This window comes from Lolium rigidum, chromosome 2, assembly GCF_022539505.1.
Source record: "Lolium rigidum isolate FL_2022 chromosome 2, APGP_CSIRO_Lrig_0.1, whole genome shotgun sequence".
Taxonomy (NCBI): Eukaryota; Viridiplantae; Streptophyta; class Magnoliopsida; order Poales; family Poaceae; genus Lolium; species Lolium rigidum.
This window is the reverse complement of record NC_061509.1, coordinates 2,271,609-2,296,473: the sequence shown is the minus strand read 5'-3', so window position 1 is coordinate 2,296,473 and position 24,865 is coordinate 2,271,609. Positions and strand designations below refer to the sequence as shown.

The 24,865-nt window shown below is 44.4% G+C and overlaps 1 protein-coding gene across 1 annotated transcript; it reads left to right on the top strand.

The window, feature by feature from the left end:
• Positions 1–22,501: 22,501 nt before the first annotated feature.
• LOC124685815 (putative homeobox-leucine zipper protein HOX26) lies at positions 22,502–23,274 on the top strand. Its single transcript, XM_047219850.1, has 2 exons — positions 22,502–22,861; positions 22,963–23,274. Exons 1-2 carry the CDS (start codon positions 22,502–22,504, stop codon positions 23,272–23,274), a joined length of 672 nt encoding a protein of 223 aa, XP_047075806.1.
• Positions 23,275–24,865: the final 1,591 nt, after the last annotated feature.

Below are 24,865 nucleotides of genomic sequence, written 5' to 3'. Positions count from 1 at the left end.
AAAAAAAACATGTTATTCCTAGGTAGCCGAAAGAGCTAGCATACAACGTCATGAGACATGGATGTACTTAGTTTGAGGCCTACTGTATATTAGATTCTGCGAAGGGGGCAGGTAAATCGTGTTGACAGCTACACTTGCAAAGCAGGATTTTATTCAATCGAGAGACTGCGACCATGTATAATTATTATACTCTGTAAAGATATCAGTTGTGAACATACCTGTCACGTGTATGGAAGCATAACTTGACTGCTTGAAATGTTTCACCTGACCGGTTCAGATGTTCCTCTTGTTCAATAGAAGGACAACCTGACCGCCACCCAGATCAAGCATACAATTACCTTCAAACCCGACTACGTAAGAGTAGTACAGTACTTTGGCTTAGCAATGCGCACACATACACATACTCCTGGGGCAGTCAACGCGACATGATGATGACATGATCAGTTGATTAAAAGAATCGTATAGGATGCATGCAGCAAAATTGCACCTACCTTGATTTGATTTGACTATCGCTTTCATCTAGATCTTGTTTAATTACTTTCCCAAAAGATTGCCCCGGCGAAAGCGAGAGTTCTCTTTTTGGCATCATGTTAGACCATCGTCGGTTCACTAAATGGATGCAATTTTTCACAGGCGACTCAAAGGCCACTAAACATTCGAAGTGATTTATGTTAGTTTTGGAAAGCACGGCCGTACCCTCTTTCGAGGGACCGATTGCATGTTATATAGGTGGGAAAAGCCTCCACAAGGCAAATACAGAATTCGGTACGTATACAATTTGTGTACTACACCATATTGTATACGTACCCATATTACACATCTAATACCCCCCCCCCCCTCCCCCCTTAATCTAAACCTGGGAGAGGTTTAGATTACGCTTGAACTCATCTAATTTCTTTACACATAAAGTTTTGGTGAAACCATCAGCAATTCGATCCTTACTTGAAATGAACCTGACATTCAGTTGCCTGCGAGCAACTTGTTCTCGAACAAAACAGAAATATATCTCAATATGTTTGGTACGTGCATGCAAAACTGGGTTGGCAGACAGGAAAGTGGCACCAAGATTATCACACCATAAGCATGGCTTCACTGTAAGAAAAACACTAAGTTCACGAACAAGTGCTTCAACCCAAATAAGCTCAGCAGTAGCATTTGCAAGAGCTTTGTATTCAGCCTCAGTACTGGACCTGGAGACAGTCAGCTATTTTCTGGCACTCTAAGAAACAAGACTAGGACCACAAAATATAGCAAATCCACCAGTAGAACGTCTGTCATCTAAATCACCTTCCCAATCTGCATCGGAGTAGGCAGTAAGAAGAGTGGAACGAGACTTTTGAAACGTAAGTCCAACTGTTCTTGTGACATGCGTTTAACAGCAGTCCAATGTGCATTAGTTGGAGCATGCAGATACTGACATACCTTGTTAACTGAAAAGGACAGATCAGGGCACGTCAGTGTCTGATATTGTAAGCCCCCAACAATACTCCTGTATCATGTGATATCCTCGGGTCCAAGAAGGGATCCATCTGTCAAATTTAATGTATCTGTGGTGAAAAGAGGTGTTGGACAGGGTGTACATAGAGTCATGCCAGCACGAGCCAAGCGATCTGAAGCATATTTTTCCTGATTCAATAGGAGTCCATGGGATTGTTTGTGAACCTCAAGACCAAGAAAATAATGAAGTTCTCCAAGATCCTTAAGAGAAAAATCTGAACTCAAATGCTGAAAGAGAACTGAAATAGCCAAGTCTGAAGAGCTGGTAACAATGATGTCATCAACATAAATCAACATGTATATAGTAAGACCTTTTTTATCATAGAGAAACAATGAAGTATCAGCCTTGGACGGAACAAAACCAAGTGAATGCATCTTGGAGCTGAGAAGAGAGTACCAAGCACGAGGAGCCTGTTTCAGATCATAGAGAGTAGTGGCGGAGCGTGGCCTACAACCAAGGAAGGGCCAACGTGTAAGACAGTACAAGGCTAAAACTAAAGTATGGTCCAATGTAGTAATTTGTGTCCAGCAGAGATTTGAAGTCTCAAATACACTGATAAGAGAAGTTCAATTTGGAAAGACCGGGCCAACGCCCGGTATGGCCTCCAAGAGGCTCCACCCCTGATAGAGAGCTTTATCAAGCCTGCAAACATAATGGAGTAGCGAAAGACTTAAACCAAGGTGGTTGTTTCATATAAACCTCCTCTTCCAGAAAACCATGTAAAAACGTGTTCTTGACATCTAGCTGTCTTAAACACCATCCTCGAGATACTAAGATAGCAAGAACAATTCTAATAGTAGCGGCCTTAACAACATGACTGAAAGTATCTTCATAATTGATGTCATACCTTTGTTTGAACCCTTTCGCAACAAGACGTGCTTTCTATCGATCCACAGTACCATCAGCATTTTTCTTGATGCGATAAACCCATTTACAGTCAATGATATTTTTATGTGAGCTGGGAGGTACTAAATGCCAGGTGTTATTAGCAATAAGAGCATCATATTCATCTTGCATATGTTGCTTCCAATTATCATCGGTGAGAGCCTCAGAAAGATTCTTGGGTTCACCTGTAGTTGTCCAGGAAAGCATAACGTACTGTGCCATCAGTATATTTTTTCGGATTTTTTATACCTTTTTAGAGTCTAGTTTGAACACCAGACATAGGAGAGGGTGCAGGAGCAAGAGGCACAGAAGATGCCGAAGAATCTGCACTGATTTCACTTGCATCAATCATTGGAGAATCTGCAATCATTGGAGAATGATGAGCAATCATTGGGGAATCATTAGCTGCAGGTGGAGGGGACCGCGTCCCGTCCTGAGGCGGAGACAGCGAACGCTGTCGCGGCGACGTGGCGGGCGCGGAGTGGGGAGCAGCGGCGGACGGCGGGGCCCGGGCGGGGGACACGCGGTCGGATGCGCTGTCGCCCAGCGACATGGCGGGCGGGGATTGGCACGGACGAGGTGAGCCACGCGGCGACGCGGGAGACGCGGCCGGGCTGTCCGCCCCTGACAGCACGCGATCCAAGGAGGATGCTGACGCCAAATCTGCCTCAGGATCGCAACTTCCAGCATTTGTCTCTTCTGCATGCAAGATGGCATCATTTGATGTGTTGTTTTCAGTGTTTTCTTCTGAATTTTATGCTGATTGTGAATCCGAACTTGTTGTAATCTCCGCAGCAACAACCTATCAGTGGATGCCAATGGAGTGTTGTCATGTGGAAGGAGAAGAATTTCTTCGCGAAGACGCCGACCAGCATTAGGATGAAGATCAGCAAAGGGGAAAACATTCTCATCAAAGACAACATCACGAGAAACATAGACACGCCCTGTGGACACATCAAGACATTTAACTCCTTTATGACGAGAACTATAACCAAGAAAGACACAACGTTTTGAGTGGAAAGAAAGTTTGTGTTTGTTATAGGGACGAAGGTTGGGCCAACACGCACAACCAAAAACACGAAGAGGATCATAGTTGGGTTTAACTTGGAGAAGTTTTTCGATAGGGGTCTCATAATTAAGAACTTTGGTGGGAAGCATATTGATGAGAAAAACAGCTGTGATGAAAGCATCATCCCAAAACTTGAGAGGCATAGAAGCATTGGCAAGAATAGCAAGGACAACTTCAACAATATGACGGTGTTTGAGTTCAGCAGAACCGTTTTGTTGATGAGCATGAGGACATGAGACATGATGAACAATGCCAACATGTTGAAAGAAACTATTCAATTTCTCATATTCACCACCCCAATCAGTTTGCATGGTGAGAATTTTGCGACCAAATTGACGCTCAATATACTGTTGAAAATCAAGAAAAACTTGATACACTTCAGAGCGTTTCTTAAGCAAATAAATACAAGTTAACTTGCTAAAATCATCAATGAAACTTACATAATATGAATGTTTGCCTACAGATAGAGGAGAAGGACCCCATACATCAGTAAAGATTTGCTCCAAGGAAACAGTAGACACACTAGTGGATACAGGGTATGGTAACAGATGACTCTTAGCCTGTTGGCATGGATCACATATGTAAGGACTTATTTCTGGGGAGTGTAAAAATTTATGCTTCCTAAGAATTTGCTGAACAATGAACGAAGATGGATGGCATAGGCGACGATGCCACGTGGAGGATGAAGGCTTGGCAGTGGCAAAAGCATGCTTGGAGAGGTCTAAAGAAACTGGAACTAGAGGGTATAAGCCACCATGACAAGGACCTCTAAACACGGTGCAGTTCGTGGCCTGATCCTTAATCAAGAAAAAGAAAGGGTGAATTTCCATATAACAATTATTATCGAGACTAAGTTTATGGGAAGAAAGAACTCATGGATGCAGCAGGAACATGTAAAATGTTACGAAGTTGTATGGAGCTATCAGGGGTGTGCAAAACAGAATGACCAATATGTGCAATGTTGATGTCTACGGGTGCTTCTATTCTTGTAGACAGTGTTGGGCCTCCAAGAGCAGAGGTTTGTAGAACAGCAGCAAGTTTCCCTTAAGTGGATCACCCAAGGTTTATCAAACTCGGGGAGGAAGAGGTCAAAGATATCCCTCTCATGCAACCCTGCAACCACAAAGCAAGAAGTCTCTTGTGTCCCCAACACACCTCATAGGTGCACTAGTTCGGTGAGAGATAGTGAAATACAGGTGGTATGAATAAATATAAGCAGTAGCAACGGCACCAGAAAAGTGCTTTGCCCAGGACTGGCGTGTGGTTGATGGTGGTAATATTGTGGACAGTAGAGATGCAGTAAAACAGTAAACAAGCAGCGATAGCAGTATTTAGGAACAAGGCCTAGGGATCATACTTTCCGTATCGTGGCTCTCGGTACTGGGGTTTTCGCGACGGAGGCTTTAAGTAGGCGAAAGGGCAACGTGGGGGGCCACACGAGGGCCCCACACCACAGGTCGGCGCGGCCAGGGCCTGGGCCGCGCCGCCCTATGGTGGCGGCTCCTCGTGGCCCCACTTCGACTCCTCTTCGGTCTTCCGGAAGCTTCGTGGCAAAATAGGACCCCGGGCGTTGATTTCGTCCAATTCCGAGAATATTTCGTTACTAGGATTTCTGAAACCAAAAACAGCAGAAAACAGCAATCGGCTCTTCGGCATCTTGTTAATAGGTTAGTTCCAGAAAATGCACGAATATGACATAAAGTGTGCATAAAACATGTAGGTATCATCAATAATGTGGCATGGAACATAAGAAATTATCGATACGTCGGAGACGTATCAGTGGTCGCCGGAGGGCCACCGGAGGAAGTTCGACGGCGCGCTTGAGAAGGTGGTCTCCTTCAGGGAGGTCGCTGGCTTGAGGAGATAATCACCGGAGGGAGGTCACCGGCTTGAGGAGGTGCTCGCCGGAGTATCGCTGGAGGTAGGGGAGGAGGAGGAGGAGGAGAGAGAGAGAAGGTGAATAGGAGGAGAAGGTGAGAACGAGGAGGAGGAGGAGGAGGAGGTGGAGGGAGAAGGTGAAGAGGAGGAGGAGAAGGTGAAGGAGGAGGAAGAGGAGAGAAAGTGAGGAAAAAGAAATATCCGTCGGGCTGGTAGCATTATATATAGGGTTTTCTATTTTCGTGCCCTCGGATCTTTAGTTATGCTCAGTTTTCCCCAGCTCCTTAGCTTTTTCTCAGTTTTCCCCAAGCCTTTGTCTGAAACCATCACACGTGCTGTAACGGCCGGTTGCCCGACGGTTGACCGTTATCTTCTGACTAGTGAGGCCACGTAGATCCCGCAAAGACACGTCAGACCATCCATCTTTATTTGAACGTAAGCATCGTTATATCCCTGACCAAAACGCGAACGAGTGGGGCTTCGGTATATCGAATGACAAGTGGGGCCATGACCGCAATGGGGCTGCACATAACGTTACCCATAAGGATAAATGGTCTTTCCATTGGGGAGGAGAAAAATACTGCACAAAAAAGGTGTACCTGCAGATGGTAGATGCCCCTGATGCTCCTAATGTTTTTAAATGGATATGGAAATCCTGTGTCCTATCCAAACGTAAGTTCTTTTATTGGTTAATGATACGTAACTGAGTTAACACAAAGGAGCGAATGGTACACAAAAATTTCTTTGTGCAGAATGATAAATGTGTGCTCAGTGATGAGCAGGTTATTGAGGATAGGGAACATCTCTTTTTTGAATGTGACTTCTCAAGAAATTTCTGGTGGAAACTAAACCATGAATGGAATAATGATCTCAATTTTCTGGACATGATCATGGATGGTAAACAGAGGAGGACTTTACAATTTTTCAACGAATCAGTGATTCTGGGATCTTGGAGCTTATGGAATCATAGAAATAATATCATCTTTGACAACCAAGAAAGGAGCATGGATACCTGTTTCAGTATGTTTACTGAATACTTCAAGCAAATCATTCAGAGAGCTAAGCCTGGCTTGAAGGAAGGGATGCAAGATTGGTTAGATCTTTTATGAGCTGTCTTTTATCTTTTTTTGTTTTCTCTGAATTTCTCTCTCCTTTTGTATATATTGACACTTTATGATAAATGAAAAAATGGCACTGTAGGGATTTTTCCCTACTGTTTTTGCTCAAAAAAGTGGGGCCATGACGCTGACACAAGGGGCAATACACGGGTAGGATTAGATTTTTAAAAGGAGCTCTACAACGATGGCACGGAGGAGGTGGCATGCGGGGTGCCGAGATGAGACCGACGTCCACAAAGAACTGCATGAGGCGAGACAAGACGCATTAGATAGATATGAACTAGACGCGTTTAACCATGCAAAGAAGACAAGAAATGGTCGACGACATCGACGACTACCTCAAAACTTTGGCTGACCGTGTCGGACACAAACGCGAGCAATGTAGAGAAAACTAGTGTCTCTCCTTTCTGTCGTGTATAGATGGGTGCTAGGAGAGTGTGGTGGCGAATGGAAAGACCTCGCCGTGGTCTGTGGCGTCCAGCATAGCGGGGCGCCATGGTCGTCCCCACAGCGGCGTGCATGCATGTTCGGCATTGGCATCAGCATGTACGTTCAGCATTGGCCTCGGCGGTATCTCTGGTGTGTCAGTGATCGAATGAGGGGACGGGATTGATGGTGCATCCCGACGGTGACCTAGCAGTGGCGGCGAGCATAGCCGTTCTGACCATGCCGATATCGGCATTGGCATCGTTTGGAGGCTGTGGTGGTCGTATGAAGGTTGGATTTGTTTCTTGTATGCCAAAATGAATTTGTAACAAGTTTCATGTTGAAGGTTCGGTAACGAAAGTTTGTAAATAAAAATTATAAGGAAAATTATACTAGCGCCATGGTGAGGTTCTTTTTGATAGAGCTATACGGTTCGGCAAACTTTTTTGATACTTTTTAGATATTCTTTGTTGTTACACGTATGGCATCATGTATGGCAAATTTGGGGTCATTTGGAGATATTCGAAAAAATCACTTTGCTTAAGCGCATGTCGTTTCCTCTCACTGAAACTAGCTTTTCTAACAAGGTGATTTTTTCTACCTTCTCTAAATGACCTCAAATTTCATACAGCTGATCTTCTATACATAGATAGATAGATTTTTGTGTTTTTACATTTTTCGAACTTTTTTATTTCCCTTGATAATACCCAGTTGATTTTTAGGTCAAAACCTCAAAAAAACAGCATCATGTATGGCATCATTTTGACCCAAAATTTTCCTTTTAGATATTCCTTGTTGTCATAGGTATGGCATCATGTATGCCAAACTTGGTTAGGTCTCACTAAAACCAGCTTTTGTAACAAGTTAGGTTTTTTCGACCTTCTCTAAATGGGATTTTTTTCTACCTTCGCTAAATGACCTCAAAAATCATACAGACGATCTTCTATACAAAGATACGTAGATTGTTTCATTTTTACATTTTTTTGAACTTTTATTTCCCTTTATAATACCCATTTGATTTTTAGGTCAAAACCTCGAAAGTTAACATAAGTAGATGGTGAACCCTCCCAAACTTCAAATATAGAGATAGATAGATTGTTTCGTTTATCATTTTTACTGTGAATAGTAATGGCTACAAGAAATCGGTGATGGTTTATCATTTTTTGCGTGAAAAGTAATGGCTACAACAAATCGGTGATTGTTTATCATTTTTGCGTGAAAATTAATGGCTACAACAAATCGGTGATGGTTTATCATTTTTTGCGTGAAAAGTAATGGCTACAATAAATCGGTGATGATTTATCATTTTTGCGTGAAAAGTAATGCCTAAAAGAGTTTATAATTTTTAGCGCGTGAAAAATAATACAGAAAACTGCCCTTTAGCGTACTTAGAGGGTGGAAGCTAACCGCCGACAGAGAGAGTGGGTGGTGGCCCCGATCAGAGAGAGAGAGAGGGGTTATCCTGCCCGTTAGATCATACGATCAACGATCGGCGGGCACGATCCGCTTGACATGGGCTAGACCAATCAGGGCAATGTTGCACGTCTGCGAGAATTTGTGAAGGGAGAGGGCAAAACTGAGTAGTATCAAGAAACCAAGGGCACCTGAGTAGTAAACAGACTAAGGGATTCAAATATGAGATTAAAAAATGAAAAATGCGTGTTTTGTACAATGAAACCCATCTTGGCCTACCACAAACTATTTGCAATACAAATATACATGAGTGTGACAATTGTGGCCTCATTTAGACAAAGTACGTTTTGGGGAAAGCTGTTTTAGGAAGGGCTTATTGTGGAAAACCATGCACCTTCATAGCTACTAGGTGATTTAAGAAGTGACAATTTTGTGGTAAAACTTGATTTATCTATGATTGTTATGGTTTCCAACGTGGCAGGTCGCGTAAGAAGACTCTATGAGTAAGTGTCACTCTTTTTCGGAATTTTTTGCCCATTAAATGACTCATTTAACTGATTAATCTCATTTGTTGACTCTCTTTTGACCAGCCACTTGAGGGTAAAATTGAGTATATTGCACTAGACAGTATTAGCACTCAAGGGGAAAACTGAGCACATAAAAAATGCCAGTATAAGACTCGAGGGTATATCTGAGTATATCTAAATTTCCAGGGTTAGACTCGAGGACGCATGTTGCGGTGCAGAAATGGAAAAGGTGCAATTATTGACGCGTAGACGCGGGTCTCGGTGCAGAAGTTGAAGACATGCAATCGTGGACGCGTGTCACATTGCAGAAGTCCAAGACGTGCAGACGTGCAACGGTGGACGCGTAGGACGCGGGTCGCATTAACAACCCCTCCCCTTTATAGACGCCTCCTCGCACTATCTCTGTCACTCTCACTCGCTCACACAACGCCGCCTCTCACGTCCCATCATCTTCTCCAAAGCAAAAAACACTCTCCCTCTCCCTCTCCTCTGCCGACGAGATAGACAAAGAGAATGCGAATCCCATCGTCCACGACCCGTCGGCTCCAAGCGCGATGCCTCCCACTTCAACGCCGTCCCCTCAACGGTCATCATCGCCGCCGCCGCCGGTGCATCGGAGGCTACCGTACATCGGTGCCGGTGGCGGTCAGATCCCGTCGGGATGGGACCCCTATGAGGAGGTGCCGTACATCTCACCCCCGAACCCCTACGACACCTGCATGGAGGACCCATGGAACGAGGTAACTACAGTTTGCTTCCTTTTTTTCCCATTCCTTTTTGAACCCTATTTTTGCTGGTGTAGATGGATCTGTAGATGGATGAGTATTGGGTTAATATTTGCGCCGATTTTATTCCAGTTTGTTTTAATCCCTTCTTGATTTCGTTTAAGATTTGGGGTTCGGCCGTTCGGTTAATTTATGCAAGTAATAATGGGATCTCAATCAGTTAATTTATGCAAGTAATCATGGGATCTCAATCAGTTATTTTATGCACGAATCAAAAGATATCAACCGCTTAATTTTGCAAATAATCTGTAATGTGTTCAAGTTCAGATCTGGAATCTGTTTCTTTGCCTATGATGAATCGTTGGGCATAATGTTTTATATTGAGGGTTCAGCGAACCATTGCTGTGTATAAATCTGTTGTTCATGAGCTTTGGTTCGCTAACACCGTCCCTATAGATATATAATCTTGTCCACTCTAACTGAGGCTACCTCTGTTTTTCCTAACTTTCTTATCATGCATGTTAGTCATCGTTACAACTCATTCACTCATAGTTTCCATTTGATATGGATCAGGTGTCTGGCAGCGACGTCGGCAGCGACGTCGGCAGCGACGACGAGGACCAGCACACCAAGACTCGCTAGGTGCTGTGGAGGCTGCAGGTCGGCTAGTACATCCACTACTTCACCAAGGATGTCTGCAGGTGCCCCTTCTGCACTAGGAGACTCGGCGGCACCGACTTCAACTGCCTCCTCACGCATGCCGAGGACATCGGCAAGACCTTCCCCAAGGTTGGTGCTATAGTGAACGTCTACTCCTTCCGCGCCAAGTACAAGGCGCTCTGCATGCACCTCCGCAACTTCCAGCGGGTGGAGATCGCCGCCGGGCGCATGCCTCTGCTCAAACCCAAGGAGCCCAAGGGGAGCAACAAGTGGAGGAAGAGCCAGATGGGGTAGGTGGAGTCCTGGACGTGTGCTGCTGCTGCCTCCTCTAATTTGTTGTTAGCTAGGGATCCCTTGTTGTTATGTTGTTAGTATGATGGTGTTGTGAAGAACCTCGAACCTGTTGCTATGTTGGTTTTTGTATGCAGCTTATTATCTAGGGAGGGATCCCTATTATCTATCTTTATTCTACTACTAGTTAAATGCCCGTGCGTTGTCACGGGTTTCAAATTATTTTCTTCGTAGCACATCTTCCTCTCCTCTCTTAAAGCCCCCGCGTCGCCCCCCGCACTGGGCGACTCAGGCGGAACCCTAGAGCCGCCGCCACTCCCCCCTCCTCCGATCTCCCTCCTCCCTGCCATCGCCGGCGCGCGCGTGCGGGCAAAGCTCGTGAAGCTCTCGGCGGCGGCAGGTCTCCCTCTCGCGTCGCGCGCACGGAGGCGGCGCTGGATCTGCGGCGGTGAGATCGGCCGGCGGCGGGGCTGGTCGGTGGCCAGCGTGGTAGGATCCAGGGTGGGATCCGGGGCGACGGCCTCGGGCGGCTGTTTCTACGGCGCGTCGCGCCGGCTGCCCTGGCAAGGGCTGCGGTGGCCGGGTGAGGCTTCGGCGATGCGGCCGGCGGCGGGGGTGATTCCGATTGATGCGGATCTGGCTTCTTCGTTGACGTGGTCGTGCCTGGTGGTGGCCGGTGAGTCCTCTGCGCCCCCTCCTTCCGGCGGCTCACGTTCGGTTTTGGGGGTGGCGGCGGACGACTCGGCGACGGGTCTGTGGTCAGTGGCGGCCTCCTCTTCCGCCGATGAGGTCGACCGGCGGGCGGCGGCAAGGGGGCCTGCCGTTCTGCCTAATAAAGGTGGTAGTCCTAGGGTTTCTCTCGCGCCAAGTGAAGATCGTTCGGAAGCTTCTTCCCACCGAGCTTGCTGGATTGTCGTGTTCCGGAAGGTCCTGCCGGCGAAATTCATTGTGCGATCAATGCCTGAAGATTGCTGGATTGGGTGCTTTCGGTCGAGCGAACCCATGTTTTTTATCTGACCGTTTGGTTTCATTGGGAGCGCTTCGAAGCTCTGCTGGCTATTAATATCATGGAGCTTGTTTTCTTTCCATGGTGCTGGCGGAGAAGGTCATATAAGTCAAGATTGGTGGAAGAGCAATGGTGGTCGGATCTTGGTGGTGAGATGGAACTGGCTTGGTGTTCCGGGCTTCACAGCAGCGGTATGAAAGTGGGGGCGACAACACAGGTGAAGTTCGCAGTCCTACCTTTCGGGGTGAAAACCCAAGGTCTGGCCTTAACTGGTTGTGCCTGGCAATGACCTTGTTGGAGGCATTGTTTTGAGAGCGAGGACTATCTTCAGGGTGAAAATCTAAGATCGTTGATCGGGCGACGACGGTGTTAGAGCACTGTTTCCTTCTTGAAGGCGTCGTTTTTGGAGAGTCTGTATTTCAGGTGTTGTCTTGACGGTGGATGTATTGCTGCTGTTGTTAGGCCCGAGATACTGTAGCGGGACTTTTGTTTCTTAGTTTTCTTTTCTTTTTTTTGGCTGTGTGCATCCGTAATGCCATTAGGGTGGTGCGTTGTTGCAGAGGTTGGGTGTAATTGGTATCTTTTGATATTAATATATTCCCTTTATAAAAAAAAGCACATGCTAATTTAAAAAAAATTGAGATAAAATGAAGAAAATAAGAAAAACAATTTTGTCTTTGGTAAGTTTCCATGTTTTCTTCTTATTCTCTTGCTCTCTGGGGGTTTTAGCGAATGATAATTTACTTTTCAGAATTTGATATCTACTTTTTTGTCAATTTATTAATATTATTTTTCTAAGTATCTTTTGCTTTGTTCTTGTATCCCAGCCTTATTTTCTAACTAAATATCTAGGGTTCTGACCTACTACAACCAAAATTACAAGAGTTGATGGATATTGCACCGTTTCCTAACCACAAACCAGTTTTCAAAACAAGCATGTTACATAGTATAGCACTGATTATTTTTTGAAGCTGTGTTACCAACTCTTTTTTCCTTTACTTGAAAGAAGCATCAAGATGAAGATATCATTGCCGAATTTAAGAAAATGCATAAACTCCAATCATAGACTGGAAATAAACAAATATTTAGGATGTCAGATATCTTAACATAAACCGTGTTAAGCACAACAAGAAGAGTTTATAAAACACCTCCTGACTCGGGATTAAGCTAATCCATAGTAAAAAAAACTTGAAAAATATTCTCCTAAATTTGTTGTTAACCCTCTAAACAGCCAAACACGAATATGGTGTAGGCTTCCAATCACTTGGATGTAGCTAAAGCCCTTTGCAATACTGAGAGTCAGCACGTTGTCTCGGGGTAGGAAACAATTCTCACTGCCTTATTTGCCACCTCAGCCTACCAACGAAGACAGGTACAAGCCATACAAGCACATGCGAACAGCATAATTCAGTTATAGATAAAGAAATATTAGATTGTTCACCGGAGACATTTTGTGATGAAGGTGGCATAAACTTCTGTAAAAAAAAAATTACCTCGAACCTTCATGCTCTCCAAAATCAATTAATATCCACATGTGTTTGCGAGGAGAAATGATTTAACCTCCAAAATGAATTATTTAATTTTTCCCTCCCGATGGAATTCTTACAGAGGTAGTACATGTATAGCAATTAACCTGAATATGCAAGGTACAAAATGTATAGACTTTGTCATCTTAAAAGTTGGTTTAAGCCTTGAAGTTTGCGTATACATTTCTTTTATAGAAGGGTAATAAAATGAGATTTAGAACTGCAGATGCATGTTTTAGATGTCTGACTAATCTACTCATCCAACTAACCAGATGACATGTATGGTCATTTCAGAAATAGTAATAAAGGGTGCTCTTATGCCAAAATATGCTTGTCAGAAACAACAGAAACACAGAAAGATGGGAAGATTTAGAATAAGGTGGAATATAACACAGGAAAAGGGAAAACTTTTATTCGTCTTTAATGTTCTTATAGCCGTCCATCATAAGGTCTTGCTTCTTCATCTTCCTCTTTGTAGATTCAATTATAAACTCGGTGGTCTCCACCTTTTCTTTTTTTCTTCCTTTTCGGTGCCACCATGTAGTTTTTTCTTTAGTCACCTTCTCCTTGCCCCTGCTTAGAATAATCTCCTGAAATATCCTAATCATCATAAAATGTACACATAAGAACTCTTGAATTGAAAAACTAAACCTTCAGTTAGAAATATTTTGTTGATAAACTACAGTTTCATTGGTAAACTAAACCTTCCGTTCGAAATATTTGTTGATAAATTACAGTTTTCTTCTATATTATAGCTTTGTATAGTACATTTTCTTCCAACCTTTTTCTGTCAAACTAAAAATTTCAACATTATTCACGTTCTACAAGTACAGAACTTGGATCATCATACATTAAAAATACATGGCATAAAAACATGACTACGATAATGTATGCTTTTTTACTTATATAGAGTGAGGAATGTAAACATCCATATTATGCAGATTTGAAGGGCACAAATAAGTGCCTTTTTCTACCTATGATTTAGTAATACAAACCCATCCTACCAGCCTTTAACCACAAGTATACACTGAAATGCTTGCAATCAAGACCGACCAGATTACTGTTTACCACAAAAGTTTACTGGAATCAACACTCCATGTCCAACACATTGTGACCTGGCCTTTACTGTAACCTGCACAACTAAACAAAATCAGGAGGTTAATTATAGGAATAGCATTGTGGTTGTTCTATTTTTTTCGAGAAAACGCAAGAGGTTTTGCGTTTCATTTTATTGAACAGATAGAAAACAACAGGGGTACAACCTCTAGAAGGAGGGACACACACGCGACGCATACACACGACCGTCCTCACCAAGCGACTACAACTTGGCAAGGAGGTGCCCTCTACAGACCGCAACAACATTGGGCCACACCTAGCCATGAGTGACAAGGCAGAGTGACACGGAGCAACAGGGCCGCAACACCGCCGTTGCCATACACCTCCGGGGACGTTTCAGCTCCAGGACTACCTAGTCCAACGTACCTCGCACGCATTGTGCCTAGAGAGTCGGCAGGTGAGAGGCAGGGCTTCGGCAGGAACTGGTGTAGAGTTCTCGGGGGAGTGTTGGTTCTGACAGATATTGCGCCACACACATCCGCGCCCTGTGACTACTCCAGAAGCGCATCGTCGACCTTTGGCTGCCACATCTGGTACTCCACTCGCAACCAAAGCAGCGCCTTCAAGAAGGTAGCGGCGCTGAGATGCCACCGTTGCCCGGTACAGCGGGCTGGACCTGGAGTTTCCCCCGGTGCTCGAGGAGGAAGTCCGAGCAGAGTCATGCCAACGCCTTCAAGAAGGTAACGGCGCCCTCGGGCATCGCCGTTGATAGCGCAGCTGCCGCCGCGCGAGGATTTCGCCCCGACCCTAGAACAAGGACCTCCGAAGACCGTTTGATGCAAGGCAGAGCCGAGTTGGTGAAGAAGGCCGTTGGAGAAGAAGAGCCCGCAGGGGGGCCTAGACTTATCGTCGCAGGAGGGGGAACCGACCAACGCCATCAGCCACCACCGGGAGCGCTGGCCCGCAGCTTCCGCCGCCGGGATCCACCGTGGCGCAGCAGAGCAGCCACCTGCTGCTGCTCGCCTGCACGCCCACCCGGCGTCCTCAACCAGTGGCGGACGGGGAGAGGGTGGGAGGAGGGAGATGGGAGCGAGGGCAGCCAGCGCAGGCCCGCCGCCAGCGACGTCGCACAGGACGCGCCAAGGCAGCGGCCCTCCCGGCCCAGGTCAGGCCCATATTGGGCCCGAGTGCCGCCTCTGGCAGGCGCGCCGCCACCACCGTCAGAAGGCGCGCCGCACCGCCGCGCAGCCTCTGCCATCGCTTCGCCGCGCCACCAGGCCATCATCCGCCGCTCCATCACCGCGTCGTCTCCCGATCCGCACGACCTGCGCGACCTGCACGAAGACGCCCCTCCGCGTGAAGGGATTTCGTCGTGGTGCGCCACACAGCCCACCGCCTTTGGTGGCCGGCGCCGCCGCCACCGCCGGCGCCGGTGGTGGCCAGGGAGGAAGGGTCACGACGCGCTTTTCTAGGGTTTTGTGGTCGCCTCCGGAGTCGTCTGCGCGAGCGACCCGGGAGGCACGCCTCCCTGTGTTCCCATTGTGGTTGTTCTGAAGGGAGAGAAAAATTCTCACTCGGAAGTAGCAACTATAATGAAATAAAACCAAGTATTGACTGCCACGGGGAACATGAAAATATAGTTCTTGCCTTTAGCCTTCTCCATGCAAGAATTTACTACATGTATATTTTGTAGCAGAGATGGCACTGGGCAACAGTGAAGAAATTATCATAAGTTGAGATCTCAAATTCAAAGCTTCATCTAAAAAGTACCATACAGATGTGAATCTTATTGTCAGGACAGCCAACTTGCAAGAATTTATATCTACAACAGTATATAATGCCTCAAGGGTTGTAGTTGCTTAACATTTTCACTCAGAAAATTACAGACACATAAATGAAGGGTGAAACCACACGTCAATTTACCACTAACTACAAATGTTGTTTCCTCAAAAGTTGAACATAGTACCGACTTACCTTGATAGCAAGATCATCAACCACCGTATCCAGCAGTAGCATCGACCATCAGCTGATCAACCCTCCTACTATTCGGCTCCTGCCTGCCGCTGAGCATACCATTGCCAATGGTGGACTGCAATTCCAACAAAAAAAACAGATAAATAAAAATCTTGTTCTAATATCGAAATCAGGTAGCCATCGGACTCACTGATTAGGGTGTGTGTGTCATCAATGGACAAAGAATGTCAGGGAATGTTATTTATATGCTATTCAGAAGTTATTCATCTATCAAATGCTTACAACACTCTTAAAATTCTATTTACAATAGGCCAGACAATATTTTGTATCAAGGTTTACTACGAACTAACCACGTATTTTGTATCAAGGTAAACACATCAGTTTCACTCATGTAACAGTAGAATAGTATTCGGTACTACTTGTAGAAGCAATGTATATGACAAATCGAAGCTGCAATGTAACAATAAAGATCCACATATTGAAAAGTAACGGTGTTCGAAAATTCAGACAGATACCGTCCCTCCATGCCCAGATCCGGATTGTCCCAGCGCAACGTGCCCTCGACGACACTGGTTGGAGATCGGGTGGTACTTGAGTATTGTTTGGTGGGACATGGGGCCGAGGTCGATGGTGAGACGAGCTCGCATGGCAGAGCGAGTAGGACGCCGGCGACCTCCGAGTCCGGAGCATGGAGGAGGACAACAACGATGAGTGAGATGTGCCCTCGACGGGCCGCGTCTGCAAGAAAATGGCGAGCTTAAGCCAGCCGTGCGAGGATGATGATGGAGAGCTGGCATGGCCAAGCGAGGAGGACGTCGGCGACCTGCGGATCAAGCGCGTGGAGGAGGACAATATAGGGTGGGGGATCCCCTGGCGGCGCGAGGAGAACGCCGACGAGATTAGGTCCCGCGGGTGGAAACGTTTGGGGTTCAGGAGGCAGGTGCGTCTAGGCTTGCGAGGGATTGGCAACAAAACTGGAAACGTTCGGAGGGAATCGCGGATAGACATGTTGATGAGATTTTGTTAACTGGGATTAGTTGGGCTTGGCCCACTTAGACACATACGGGGCGAGGCGATCGGAGAGGACTGGATGAAGCGCGACGAAGGACCGACGTACCACGGTGTCAGGTTTGACGACGGAACGCGTTCCTTCTTTTTAGATAGTAGAGATATGACTGTGTGAATTTATCGTACATTACCCTGGAGATTTGCTTCTAGATTTAACTACATAAATATGGACCAGAGGGAGTACTAGATTTGCTATCATATTGGGCAAACAACGAGGGCCAAAAGGCACAATAATTGAAGAAATGCAAACTTCTCTAGGTTTGATACTAATTAGGTGAAAAAAAACAGAGAGAAAGAAGGGGAAAAGGTACTCTTAAAAGGGAAAATGCCAATTTGGGCCGAGAGAGACAGAACCCAGCTCCTGCTCACGTGCAACCAAACGCGGTCTCGTTCTGTCCCACGCGGTCCCTTTCTACCAGCCCCACGCGACGCGGACCCACACGACGCGGCCCCACACGTCAGCACGGAACGGTCAACTAAACGGGAATCCTGCCATCTGAGCTCCTTCTGCTGGTTTCAAACAAGGGCTTAGGGAAAACTGAGGAAAAACTAAGGAGCTGGGAAGAACTGCGTACAACTAAGGACCTGAGGGCACGAGAATAGAAAACCCTTATATATATACCCTAGGTTACCGTCGGTGCACCAAATATGGTGGTGCGTTGGGGCTATATTTTTATTTTTCATTTTTCATCAAAACCTTAAACCTCCAAAAACTCTGTTTTCCTTTTTGATTTTGAAAAATCATAAATATCTGTAAATGGCCGAACGCCATTGAAATCGAATGTAAAAAAATTTGTAGATGCATTTTGATATAAGAAAAACTCTTTCATCGCAAATCATATGCAACCAGAAAGCCGTTTTACCGAAAGATGGCGCGATTTTCCAAAAAAAAAGTCAAAAATTATGTTTGTTAATTTTTCTTAAAACCACTCCCTCGTCCGCGAATAAGTGTACTTCTAGAAAATAGGAGACAACTTAGTTCTCTCTCATCTTTTATGGGTCTTCACTCTATTAATTTCATGAGAAGAAGAGTGAGGATTGGAGGATGTAGTTGGAGAGTGATTACGAGGAGCTAATTGCATTAGTTAACTGCATTGGGACTACACTTTTTCTGGGACAAATTTTAAATCTAAAAGTACACTTATTTGAGGACGGAGGTAGGGTTGAAATTAAAACTCGAAACTCACGAGCTAAACGAGTAACTCGCGACTCGACTCGCCTCGACTCGAACTCGGTGTACAACGAGCTTAGCCCAGTTTCAAATTTTGTCGTCAATGAGTTCAAGCCAAACGAGCCGAGTTCATCGAACTCGTGAGTAGCTCATTTAGCTCGGTAAAACTAATGCCCTAGAGAAGACTAGATGGATTGGATGCATACTTCTACAACTTATGCTATATTTTCCATCATTCTCAAATGTGACTTGCCTAGAATTCCAAAATAATGTAACGAATTGGACTATTAAGTTAGTAAACTACTATGTGATAAGTATATTTGTGGTTTCTCGACTTGCTGGCAATCTTATTCTCATGATATATTGATTTTTGTGGTTTATATTGTTCCGGTACCATAATCCTAAAGATTGTTGTGCATCCTTCATGCACAATACGTTTTACATGTTCCATTTGATAATTTTAAACGAGCTACTCGTAAGTTACTCGCGAGCTTTGCGAGTCGAGCCGAGTTTCAAATCTGGACTCGACTATTAAACAAGTCGAGTCAAGCTAATTAAGTCGATTGTTGACCAAGTTATATTTTAAAATTTCTATCATTTTTCTTTTATTTTTTTCAAAACTTAAAAGGTGATTTCATGGGGTGGAGCAAAAATTTGAGCCACTTACGGCCGGCGTCCCGCTAGAGTTGTGCGCCGGCGGTAAGGGTGGGTCATATTTTTCCGCTGACCTGGACCTCGTCGAGCCTTATCCTTAGCGTGCCTTTCTGGATGTGCACCGGCGGTATTTTCTTAACACTGGCACGTCTCAAAAAGTGTGTGGCGCCGATGGCAAATACCACCTGCGTGCACATTTTTTTGTTCGCCGGTGGTAACCCTGGGCCTATAGGCCTCTCCCTAGTAGTGCCAAAAGTGACCGTTGATAATAGAAAATGATTTAGAAAATTAAGACATCACTATAGATTAACTTTTTTTGCATGGTATCTTTATAGAGGAGTAATTCTCACGAAAAACAACCTTATAAAACATAATTGGCATGACAGTACAAAGTGTGCATTTCATCATCATGATGAGACAATCGAACACTTATTTTGCTTAGTAGAAATTTCAACTTTCTATATTGTCAGACATCAAGTAGCTTCTAACTTATATCGATTAGGTAGTGTTGCAAATGTATTTGGCAACTTCTTACATGGTATGGATCACAAGTTTAGAATTCTTATAAGGGTGAAAGCGCTTATTGTTATTTGGTTGCTTTGGCTATGCAGATATGACAAGGAATTTAATGACAAAATTCCTCTATCGTCCATACCTCCAAGGTCCCAAACGCAGGAACCAAGCAGAGATGCAAAGGGGGTGTGCGGTCAATAGTGGTGGATCCAGGACTCTTAAAATTATACGCCGAGCTAATGAAATTGTAGCCCAACAATATGGGACTAGAATTAAAGTTCACAATAACAATCAAAAGTGGGATGCAATATTTTTGTTCTATATTGCATCAGCTAAGTCTTAAACTCAGTACCTCTGCATGCACTAGCCTATTCTATCAAAACCGATCAGATGAAAGAAACTATGTATACTCAACATGTACAATACAGGAACAAGGAGTGCTTTCCTTAAAAACGACGAGGGAGACCATAGAAACCTAACGAGGGAGAAATACCAGTCCTCTTCAGCCTCGCGCAAGCAATTACACAATGCGACTAGTCGTCGTTATTTATGCTATCAATAACCTCCTCTGCAAGCAAGCTAAGGTGCCAATTTCACTAATTATTATAGGCTTGGAAACTTGTGGCTTCGGCTGCTGATGTTGACCACAATATGGCACAATGCGAGAGCTTTTTGTTTTCCAGTACTCTCCAGTATATTCACATGATTAGCCACTTATACCGACTTTTTGCGAAGTATGGGTGCGATAATTTTATTTTTCGAAGGAAAGTTTTATTCTGCTGACTGGATTATGTCGAGTCTAGACCAGAGGTTGCTAGTACGTGACAAAGAGCAAGCATCTCACTGCTAGTAAAGTCAAATATTCTAGCAAGAAAAAATAGCTCTCTCACACAATCATTCATGTATGTGACTTTAAAGTATGGGTGTGAATATAGCCAGGTGGTTTCTGCTCAAAGTCAAGAATAAAATGAGCCGTGTATATCTTCACAAGAAGACACAGCCAGCGTTTGACTGGGTACCTTCTGTTTTGTAATTTTCCATAACATGGTCTATAACTAGTCGCTCCGTACGTACTTGCTACAGGACACGACAGTTATGAGCCGGTCCGCGCATGAGGTAGCAACTAGTCCTGTTTTCATACGTGAAAGCCAATTCTTCCATGCGATATCTGTCTATTGCATACGTACGTGCAACGACCAGGCGAGAGGGTCGGATGCAGACACTAGTAGAAAAATGGGCATCCATCTAAGCCATAAATACAGGTTCCCTTACGAACCGGTACTAAAGGGTGCATTAGTACCGGTTGCACTGCCTAGACCTTTAGTACCGGTTCGTAAGGACCTTTAATACCGGTTCGTGACACGAACGGTTCGCGTCAGCTGAAAAACCTGTACTAAAGGTTTTTCAGCTGACGCGAACCGTTCGTGTCACGAACCGGTATTAAAGGTCCTTACGAACCGGTACTAAAGGTCTGGACAGTGCAACCGGTACTAATGCACCCTTTAGTACCAGTTCGTAAGGGAACCGGTATTTATGGCTTAGATGGATGCCCATTTTTCTACTAGTGAATGGCATTTCCCCAACTCAAGAAAATTGGAGTGGTATAGATCCAATTACCCTAGTTTTTAATTATGTTATATATTGTATATTATATAGGTCAAATTAGCGACCTATATGCACCTCGTGTAAGACGAAACCAATATGCAGGGAGTACTCCCTATAATCATGCATCGATCATGTAGCCAGATAAAAATGCCAACACTTTTTTGTTGAACAAATCACGGGGAAGTGACCCCTTCCAGAAAAATGATTTTTGCCAAGTGTAAAATGTTTCGAACTCGGCAAACAAGCCTATTTCCCGGGTTCTGCACCAGAAACACATGGCCAACAAGTGAACTTGGTAAGAAGGCAAAAAAACACTCAACAACAAAAAAATACACTCGGCAAATTCTAATAAAACACTTGGTTTGAGTTCGTCACGGCAAACGTACAATTGGGACACTTGGCGGTGGCTCAGAGATAAACGTTAAGCGTTAGTTTGCAAATTTGGAGAGTTCTACTGCGTTAATTAAATCCCCCCTTCCATATTAATTGTCCCTTATTTGGTACTGTATAAAGTAGTACTAAATCAGCCTAAGAGAGAAGTATAGACTTATCGTCTCGTAAAGTACTTTCAACGTCCCAAAATATAAGGTTTCGCTAATCAACAACATACAACTTCGATTATAATTTGTACTTATAATATGTCTACAAAATTAAGTACTTCGTCCGTTTATACATTTTGAACTCCTATAGTTTGCAAAACAAAACACAACGACACCATTTATACATTTTGAACTCATATACTTTTGTAGTTCGTCCGTTCTCTTTTAGTCTACATCTTAGACTAATTTTTTCCCATATTAGTCTACATTTTACTTTTGTAATCAAGGAAGTAGAAAACGAAGCAGCTCTACTCTCTGTATCGGATGTCATTACTTGTAGCTTGGAATGGTTTTTTACATATCAAAGTACTATTATTAAATGCTTTGTTAATTTTTCTTAAAAATGGTAGAATGTTGTAAAAGATAATTGAACGGAGGGAGTAAATAGAAGAAAAAAAACTGTCGTGTAAATTTACTTAGTAGCTAACAGGTTGATTACTAGCCCGCGTTAGTGATGTTCAAAAAAAAAACTAGCCGCGTTAGTGCAAAAAAAAGAAAATTGATTACTCGCATGTTTTGGTCACGATCAAACTGACAATTACTTAATTAGCTTCACCTTTTGACTAATTCATTGACGAGTTCCCCACAGTCAAACCAAACATTATTCACCCGAAGTAATCTTGCCGATGGAAAACCTCTGTGGTGCTAATTGTCTTGCTTAATTCGCACAAGAAACCGTACGCGCTCGTGCGATGCGACCATGCCGAGTGTCTAGTGGGTAGGAGCTAGCTTGGCCTCCGGCCTGTGCTATAAAGCCTTCACCTCCAGGAGCCAACAAGCAAAAAAGACAACTTGATTTTAACTTCGTCATGTCTAGCATCACGACCATTAGCAGCGGCATGGAGGAGTCGCTTGACGTAGAGGAGTTCGTCGACACGAGGCTGTCCCTCTCCCTCGTCATCGGCGCCGGGATCCGACCAGCACCGCCGGTGCAGGCGCTGCTGCCAGCATCGCCGCGACCTGGAAATGAAGCGACGGCGGCGGCTAGGAAGAGGAAGGGACCAGAGAGCGGTAGAGATGGTTCCACTGCTACGACAGGGCAACATGGCAAGAAGGCCAGGAGAGTGCTTGGCGGCAGCTGCGTCGACGACGACGGAGGTGTCGCGGCCGACAGCGGCGCGAGGAAGAAGCTCCAGCTCACGGCGGACCAGGCGGCGGTAATGGAGAAAAGCTTCCGCGCCCACAACGTCCTGTCTCATGTACGTCCATAACTTCTTTTTGTTGATCTCAGTAGTAATTTGCATACGAGATCAATAGATCATCATGGGCCGGATTCTGATCGGAATATTTTTAATCGCAGGGTGAGAAGCACGATCTGGCGCGGGAGCTCGGGCTGAAGCCGAGGCAGGTAGAGGTGTGGTTCCAGAACAGGAGGGCGCGGACCAAGCTGAAGCAGACGGAGCTCGACTGCGAGCTGTTGCGCCGCTGGTGCGAGCGTCTCGGCGACGAGAACGAGCGGCTCCGGCGAGAACTCGCCGAGCTGCGCTCATCCTCGTCGTCGTCGGCCTTCTTGTCCAGGCTCACGGCCGCTGTGAGGGTCAACGAAGCGTGCCCGTCCTGCAATAAGCTTGCCGCAACCGGGTCCGGGTGTCGTCCTAATAGCCGAGATTGATCACTGTCGTAGAAGTGATTTCTCGTTTGTTTTAGCAAAATCGTTTGTTGGTTGTAGGACAAGAGATACATGACTATATAGTCTATTAGGGACTTTGGGTAAACTTCATGTTCACCTGGGTGTTTGAAGATTGATATGGATGTTTAATTCCTCCATGGATTTGCAATGCCGACCGGACGATGATGTTGAGCCAATAAAAACGGATAAGTTGATGAAGTGCAGGCTTGGCCTTGCAAACTAAATGATTGTGTTTTGTGTATTCTTTTTGCCATGAAGTCTAGCGATAATAATCAGTAAGAGTACTACAATTCTCGCAAAGAGTGAAAATATATAAATTGGCTGTCAGACCACCTAGTGACGATTAAAAGCATTGAAGACGCCCCTCCTTCATCGTAGTTGTTTCACCCATGTCGTCGACTCTGGTGAGTTGAAAATAGTGCATTCATAGATGATAGATGACGATCTTCACAATACTAGCATCGACTTAGAAATAGTTATTTCTCATATGCCTCGTGTGTCCATGTTATTTGGTGCATTTGTACAAGAAAGTTTGCACATACGGTGGGAAGAACAAATCCACGACTATGTGAATATTTTGCATACTGCTCTTGCCATCCATATATATCATCGTGTCCGGTTCGATAATGGATATTTGTACGGCATACTATTTTATTTTATCTCATGTACCTTTGTAAAGTCCTTTGCAGTATGTTACATATTTTCCTCTCTCTAGCTACATCATAATGATATTTTTCACTGCCTAAATAAATAGTCATTAACAATTTTAAACAAAATCTTATGAAAATTGATGCATTCCATGCTATATCAATCTTAAGAATTTCCTTGAATGACAGTATTTTGGAAAATAATGTCTTGAACAAAAAGATCCGAAAAATAATTTCACATTTAACTAAGAAAATTAATTGAGTTATAATAATTACAGATGCACCTAAATAAAACTAAGCAAATAATTAGGAAATTTTACATGGGTAGATAGTGTCAAAGTGTTATAATTAGATATTGTAAATAGGAGTATAAGAATAATTGGTTGTCCATGTCCCATGTCAACATTCAACATTCTTGATGCAGACTATAAGAATATTCAAGCTGTTCAATAATTATCATATCTAGCGTAAAAAAAATGATGTACTTGTATTTAGCGGTAGAAAATTTGTATTCTTATATATTGGTCGTCGATCCACTGAGTACTAAAAGTATTCGCAGGAGATCGAATTCATACAACCTAGTATAAGACAATCACGTCATGTAAGACGCACTGTATGTCCGAATCTTAGAATGTTTTAGGCTATTCATTATTGGATTGCGGCCCCTAGTACTGAGTGGAAACTGAACGCGTGTACGGTTTATTAATCCTGTCTCTCCTTGATTACGTTTGCCCTGACGGAGTAATTTGCAGTCGGTTTCATAACATACATGATAACTGAAGACCAAGGGAAGAAGAAACTGACTGTTGTTTTCGGGTTTTAATTAGCTCCCCTGAGTCCAACCACCGTCAAGTAGACTATTCCTTCCAATGAATAATCTGGCTCGATGGCTTCCGGAGTCAGAATAAGAGAGGTGCGAGAACGAA